The 8,378-nt window shown below is 43.9% G+C and overlaps 1 protein-coding gene across 2 annotated transcripts in view; it reads left to right on the forward strand.

The window, feature by feature from the left end:
• The first annotated feature begins 343 nt into the window (after positions 1-343).
• igbp1 (immunoglobulin (CD79A) binding protein 1) overlaps positions 344-8,378 on the forward strand; it is a 19,180-nt gene continuing 11,145 nt past the window's right edge. For both annotated transcript variants that reach the window (XR_013789288.1, XM_079531002.1), the window contains exons 1-3: positions 344-615; positions 2,985-3,285; positions 7,156-7,346. Coding sequence is in view for 1 of the 2 variants with exons in the window: in XM_079531002.1 (XP_079387128.1) it covers positions 350-615; positions 2,985-3,285; positions 7,156-7,346 (758 nt within the window). In the remaining variant the exon portion in view is untranslated. The remainder of the gene's footprint in view (positions 616-2,984; positions 3,286-7,155; positions 7,347-8,378) is intronic.

Below are 8,378 nucleotides of genomic sequence, written 5' to 3' on the forward strand. Positions count from 1 at the left end.
CCCACAGCCCTCCTATGAGACAGACTGGTTTCTGAACTGTCCACAGCCCTCCTATGAGACACAGACTGGTATCTGAACTGCCCACAGCCCTCCTATGAGACACAGACTGGTTTCTGAACTGCCCACAGCCCTCCTATCAGACACAGACTGAGACACTGAGTAGGGAAAAATTGTGATATTTTATCATGAACATTAGTGAGGACTAATTATATGAAGATAGGTTAGGTTTATATCGGGATATTTCTTTCTTTTATTTTTGTCTGCTTATTTCTCTCGTACTATCTGGCAACACCACTGACCCGTAACGTACGGAAGCCGAGGCGGGCGAAAGGCCAGAAGCAAAACAAAGATGGCGGACGACACGGTAAACAGCAGCGGCGCTGTGTGTGACTCTCCTCACTGTGTTGTTGGTGGTCCGTCCTCGTCGTCAGAAGCAGACTGCGGACCCCCCGACGGACCCCCAGCGTCATGCGGAGAGTCCCCCAGGCTGTCAGACCTGCTTACAGACGGCTGGAGGCTGTATGAGGAGGTGGAGAGCAGCGCGGAGCCCGGAGGCTCCAGCCCCGTGCAGAGGAAGGTCCGCCTGGGGCTGGGCAAGCTGGAGGAGGCCACCAGGTAGCATTATTAATATTGTTATTATTATTGTTGTTGTTGTTGTTGTTGTTACTGGAGGAGGCCACCAGGTAGCTTTACTATTATTATTATTGTTGTTGTTGGTACTGGAGGAGGCCACCAGGTAGCTTTATTATTATTGTTGTTGTTGTTGTTGTTGTTTTGTTGTTGGATAATATGTTGTCCACATTTCCATGCTGTATTGATGTCGGTACCATTAGGAGAGATAACAGGCACACGTTGATCAAAATAACAATTCTTCTACATTCTCTAATTGTGTAGACTTCTGGTAAATTAAGTAACGCTGCGCCGATGTCTAACAATAATTTGAGAATAACTTGAGAGTGTAGAATGAAATCAAATGGACCTGTACGTGTCCATTTGGTTTCATTTTACGCTCTCAAAAGAGTTAAATAAAGATCTAATAAGGGTCCATAATATGGTTACCAACTCTCCATCATTTAGCTGCATTGAGGGACCACCTGGAACCCCCTCGAGGACCACTGGTAGAAAAACCACTGCTTCATCATATTACACAATTATTACAGATAAATATTGCATATTTAAAGACCAGGTGATGTCACTTCATTAGATTACATGTCATATGACATGTTGCATATTTAAAGACCAGGTGATGTCACTTCATTAGATTACATGACATGTTGCATTTTGCATCATTCATACTGGGACTGAGCAAGTTGAGGTATTGATTGATTGATTGATTGATTGATTGAAATATTTATTAACAGTTTGCAGAATTACAGCACATTTCAAGCACAAACTCAATACAAAGGCTGTTAACTGTGAGTGGACGACACCATAAAGCATTACACTTGTTTACAAGAGGGTCCACCTTGTTCAATTCATCAAAACATTTGGAGACGTACAAATAGACACTTCTATATAGCCAAAGAACAGAACAGGAATTCATCATAAAGGAGGTAAAAAGGGAAAAGAAACATATACAGTGAGGGGAAAAAGGGGTGGGCGGTGTGGGGGGGATTCAGATTTTACGGAGGCCAGTTTCGAATTGCAGCCGTCCATGTGGCAGCGGTGGCCGAACGGATTGCGGAGCGGTCTTGATACCGAAAGGTTGCCAGTTCGAATCAGCGGTCCGACACGTTAAAATGACCACCGCTGAAGTGCCCTTGAACAAGGCATTGAACCACTACGATGAAATGTTCTATGAGCAGGGCCTGGCTGGAAACAAGTTCTTGAGCTTAGCCCAGATACCCTGGGTAAATATAGTAATCATTTCATTTCATTTCATCAGGTGCCCTTTGAGAGCGGTTTTGAAGGAGTCAAGGGATTCGCATGTCTTAATGACTGTTGGTAGGGCGTTCCACATTTTGGTGGCATAGGAGCGAAAATAATTTAGTCCCTTGTTTGTGCCGAATCTGGGTTGTACATGGTTCGTTGCACATCCTCTGGTGTTGTGGGTGTGGACTTCGTTAACATTAGGAAGTATCTAGACAGGTACATGGGTATCTTGGTGGTGTATCGCACCCAGGGATCGACCCCCTCCATTTCATGAGGAGGGGGATTATCCCCTCCAAAAAAAAGCCATGTACTTACCGTGGCTGCATGTGTTTTGCCGTTAAATCCTGCGTAATTATGCGCAAAAGTGGGGGGGATATCCCCCCCTCCTCATGACATTTTTCGGATAGCCCCCAAATATGTCCCCTCCCCCAGTTATGAAATGCTATCTGCGCCCCTGTTTTTGGAGACAAGAAACACATTCCTGGGGTTTTTATGTGGGTAATAAAATGTGTTTTTAGACATTTTAGTATTTAAAAATGTCCATGATGTCATGTGACTGGGCTCACTTCCTTCCTGGACTACATGTTGTCTCAGTAAGATAGCCCCTCCCCTTATCTACAAGGAGGAGCAGTGCACCAAAGCATTGTGGGAATTGTAGTCCAGGATGGTTAAAACTAACTCTCTGATTGGTCCAGGATGGCCTTAAAACTAGCGTTCTGATTGGTCCAGGATGGACTTAAAACTAGCGCTCTGATTGGTCCAGGATGGTCTTAAAACTAGCGCTCTGATTGGTCCAGGATGGGGCTTAAAACTAGCGCTCTGATTGGTCCAGGATGGGTCTTAAAACTAGCGCTCTGATTGGTCCAGGATGGGTCTTAAAACTAGCACTCTGATTGGTCCAGGATGGGTCTTGAAACTAGCGTTCTGATTGGTCCAGGATGGGTCTTAAAACTAGCGCTCTGATTGGTCCAGGATGGGTCTTAAAACTAGCGCTCTGATTGGTCCAGGATGGGTCTTAAAACTAGCGCTCTGATTGGTCCAGGATGGGTCTTGAAACTAGCGCTCTGATTGGTCCAGGATGGGTCTTAAAACTAGCGCTCTGATTGGTGCAGGATGGTGTCCCAGCTAGACCTGTTCAGCCGTAACGAGGAGCTGGAGGAGGTGGCCACGGCGGACGTGCGCTACCTGCTGCTGCCCGCCCTGCAGGGGGCGCTCACCATGAGGCTGTCGGAGCGCGCCAAGCGTCTGGAGGCGGTGCGCGCCGCGCGCGCCCACTTCTACGACTTCCTGCGGCGATGCAAGGAGTACAACGTCTCCAAGTTCACCATGCCCAAGACCTCCACCATAGAAGAAGAGGAGGAGGAGGAGGAGGAGGAAGGGGAGGGGTCTGGAGGAGGAAGTGTCGTAACGAAGGTACGTGGATTACTGGATTCGTCAAGGTTTTTTTTTTTTTTTTTTACCCATTTTGACCTGGGAACGATTCAACAAAATGTCTTCTAAATCCTGACAGTTTTCTTGAAAAAAACTCATGTCAGGGAGCTGCGGAGCCCCATCTGAAAATATGTTGTTCCAGGGACCCCCCCCCCCCCTCCCAGAAGCAAATATTTGAGTTAAAAACGTTGGCTCTGAATTAATATATATTGAAAGATTTGCACTACATTTTCACGATTTTTCAAAAATAGCAGATCTACAAGCTCGTAGCGCGGCACTCGGTGCCGCGCTACGAGCTTGTAGATCTGCTATTTTTCAATAGCTAAAGTATAACATAATACTTAAAGCTTGTTTTTTTTTTTTTAATGGAGGTCCGTAGACTAATGCATGTAACCCCTTTATTGCCCTTGACGGTATTGACGTAGTGAATTGGTATGTGAGTTTACCATGAGTGGAATCCAGAGGAAAGTACGCACATCTACAAACAACTTTCAGGTGCTGAACAAAAAGATACGTACAGTACAGGAGAAGGAGAAGTAGTCCGCACACCTTTTGTAGCTGCCACAGGAAATGTATTTATTAGGTGATCACACCTAGCCTGGGCACCATTTCATTTGGGTATATGATCCTGTCGGGAGCGGATGATAGTCGACAGGCAGGAACAACAGGCGGCAACTTCCTTTTCCCTCAAACCGATTTTTCTCAATAAAAGCTACAGGCTACGAGAGCTTTTATTGTTTGAGGGAAAAGGAAGTTGCCGCCTGTTGTTCCTGCCTGTCTCCTACAAAACAATACTACAACATGATGTAACAATATCATCCTGATGACTACAAAACAATACTACAACATGATGTAACAATATCATCCTGATGAATACAAAACAATACTACAACATGACGTAGCGATATCATCCTGATGACTACAAAACAATACTACAACATGATGTAACAATATCATCCTGATGACTACAAAACAATACTACAACATGACGTAGCGATATCATCCTGATGACTACAAAACAATACTACAACATGACGTAACGATATCATCCTGATGACTACAAAACAATACTACAACATGACGTAACGATATCATCCTGATGACTACAAAACAATACTACAACATGACGTAGCGATATCATCCTGATGACTACAAAACAATACTACAACATGACGTAGCGATATCATCCTGATGACTACAAAACAATACTACAACATGACGTAACGATATCATCCTGATGACTACAAAACAATACTACAACATGACGTAACGATATCATCCTGATGACTACAAAACAATGACTACAACATGACGTAACGATATCATCCTGATGACTACAAAAAATACTACAACATGATGTAACGATATCATCCTGATGACTACAAAACAATGACTACAACATGATGTAACAATATCATCCTGATGACTACAAAACAATGACTACAACATGATGTAGCGATATCATCCTGATGACTACAAAACAATACTACAACATGACGTAACGATATCATCCTGATGACTACAAAACAATGACTACAACATGACGTAACAATATCATCATGATGACTACAAAACAATACTACAACATGACGTAACGATATCATCCTGATTACTACAAAACAATGACTACAACATGATGTAACAATATCATCCTGATGACTACAAAACAATACTACAACATGACGTAACAATATCATCCTGATGACTACAAAACAATACTACATGATGTAACGATATCATCCTGATGACTACAAAACAATACTACAACATGACGTAACGATATCATCCTGATGACTACAAAACAATACTACAACATGACGTAAGGATATCATCCTGATGAATACAAAACAATGACTACAACATGATGTAACGATATCATCCTGATGACTACAAAACAATACTACAACATGAAGTAACAATATCATCCTGATGACTACAAAACAATACTACAACATGAAGTAACAATATCATCCTGATGACTACAAAACAATACTACAACATGACGTAACGATATCATCCTGATGACTACAAAAAAATACTACAACATGACGTAACGATAATATCATACGCTCCCGACCGGATCATACGGACTTTTGAAACAGAGACCAGGCTTTCCTCCGAGGTGGTGGAAAGCCTGGTGAGGCGAGGTTAGATCACACCTAATAAATACATTTCCTGTGGCAGCTACAAAAAGTGTGCGGACTACTTCTCCTTCTCCAGTTTACCATGAGTGACCAGGTGACCAGGTGGTCACATTCGTTTTGTACAAAAAAAAACACTCCTTGGGCTAAAAACGGCCATAGACGTCATGACAAATGTGATGAGGTCAGCACAAGTGGCTATGGCTGTTTTTAGCCCAAGGAGTGTTTTTTGTGCAAAACTAATGCTTGGAACGGATTCAGAATCATGAAAACCCCCTAGTTTGACATGTCTGCCTGCCACAGGATGTTAATGGTAGGGTCACAAGAAACCCCTATGAAAATAATTGCCCAATAGTGACAGCCGGTCAGCAAGTGGATTCATGAATGTATGTATATAGACAATATTTTAGGTAGTGGTGGGCATAGATACATTTTTTTAATCGCGATTAATCACACTGCAATCCTGGAGTTAATTGTGATTAAAATGGCTCATTTGAACTCTGCCGAAGGCATTGAAAATATGTGTGCGCTACCTAAATAATGTCCAGAAGTAAGTCCTTGTGAACAGGTTTAGACCAGGAGCCCTAATTATGGATACAACTAGCCTATTAATACCTTATATTTCATATTGTGAGTTTGTAGAACTGTTCACAGTGTTGCCAAGTCTAGTCATTATAAGCTACTTTGGACTTGTCTATCTGTAAAGTTTCTTTAAAATATTGGTGGTCCTTGACATGAAAATGCTTGAGAACCACTACTCTAAAACAACATTGGACAATGATGTTTGACAGTCAGCAAAATAGTTTCTTATTTTAGACTTATTTTCTGACTTTTTTTGGATTTTCTGACTTGTTCTGGCCTGTTAACATTTTCATAGACCTGGTTGCTTGTTTCTCTCTCAGTCACGAAATGTGGCAACCCTGGTCAAAGCCGTGTACTATGTTGTGATCATATTGTGATACATGGATGGTGGTTTAGCTTAGCACACAACAGCTAACATGATGCAGCAGGCTGCTGCCTGGATATGGAGTATGGACTTATGGCTCCATCGCTGCCTCTTTCTTTTCTATTAAGTAGAACGTTTTGTTGGCGTTGCTGTTTACCGTCCCTCTCACAGACTACACGTCAGGGTGCACTGACTGCCTGACTCCGTCTCCGTGCAGTCTCCGACCGTGCTCCGCAGTCCGCCTCCGCCTCCTGTGGGCGCGTTCGGAAATACCACACCGGAGTGCACTCGCCTATTAGTTTGCATTGCACAGTGGGCTCAGTGCGCTATTTCCGAACGTGCCCCACACGCACACACATGCGCGCACACACACACACACACACAGCCCGCCTTCTGGCTGCTGCAGACCCAGCTCCCAGACCCATTGTTGTCATGGCAGTACCTTAAAGCTACCTGATTTATGGTAAAATAAATGGTTATGGCAAAACTGAACTTAAAATAATAATCACTATATTATGGGTCCATAAAACATTTATTCAGCTCTTTTGAATGCATTAATTGCATACACTATTCGGTGATATATTCTCTGCCTATTCGGGCCCGAAACCGAATAGGCCAAAAAATGCATTTTTAGCCATTTTCTGCCGAATATTTTCTGCGGCCGAATATTCAGTGCATCACTACAAATTTCCACCTCGACTGCCGGACTATAACGCTTGTTCTGGCCTGTTTGTGGTTTTTGGCCCTCCTCTCTCTCTCTCCCAGGCCTCCTCCTCAGCGGCGCCCCCTAGAGGTCCAGACCTGGTGGCCATGGCCTCGCAGCGGCAGGCCAAGATCGAGCGCTACCGCCAGCGCAAGGAGACGGAGGCGCGGATAGCGGAGATGAGGGAGGCAGTGGATGGAGGCCGTGCCGAGGACGAGGCTGTACGGGAATACTACCTGCTACACGTCAGGAGGTATTTAACCCATTCTGGGCGGGAACCCCTTTTAAGCATTATGTTATACTTTAGCTATTGAAAAATAGCAGATCTACAAGCTCGTAGCGCGCCGTAGGTCTGCCTTTTCACTCATATCGTTAGAAACGAGTGAAACAACCCAGACTACATTTCCGGGTAGGCGGGTGGCTGCATCTGCCCGTCGCACAACAGAAACTGAATGTTAATTACGTTTATTTTTATTTCATTGATATTGAATGTTTCGTGGTTAGTACGAGTCGAGTCACCACCAGCTGAGCTTACGCCAACGAGGAATCTCAGGAACGCAATGTGTTGACAGCTGGGCGTGACGTATATTAGCAGCAACATTGCCTTCATATGTAGTTTCAAGGCTTTTGCGGCCACATTAATTCCATTTTCTCCAGAAACTGGCTGTGTCAAATATAAATGGACATCATTAACGACGCACAGCCACTCCCCTGACAGAAAGGCCGGGGTGGTCGGTTTATTTTTCAAACACAGTTCTTATATGAAGCGACCTAAAATCGCCCTATATGGGGATCTCAATGCAACTAAAGAAATACATGAACCTGTGTATTGGCGCCCTCTACTGAAAGTGACGTCAGACTTCGGTGCTCTATTTAGACTAGAATACTACCTGCTACACGTCAGGAGGTGGGTCTGGGTCAGGAGGAGGAGCTTCCGTTGCTCCAGACTGTATGACGGAAGCGCTGAGAATACATGAAATAGCAGGGCTCGAAATTAACTTTTTTTACTTGGTAGCGCTGGTGCTAGCAATTTCAAAATGAAGGAGCACCAACGTGTAATCTAAGGAGCACCAACGTGTAATCTAAGGAGCACCAACGTGTAATCTAAGGAGCACCAACGTGTAATCTAAGGAGCACCAACGTGTAATCTAAGGAGCACCAACGTGTAATCTAAGGAGCACCAACGTGTAATCTAAGGAGCACCAACGTGTAATCTAAGGAGCACCAACGTGTAATCTAAGGAGCACCAACGTGTAATCTAAGGAGCACCAACGTGTAATCCATG

Source organism: Electrona antarctica, assembly GCF_951216825.1.
Source record: "Electrona antarctica genome assembly, contig: scaffold_163, whole genome shotgun sequence".
Taxonomy (NCBI): Eukaryota; Metazoa; Chordata; class Actinopteri; order Myctophiformes; family Myctophidae; genus Electrona; species Electrona antarctica.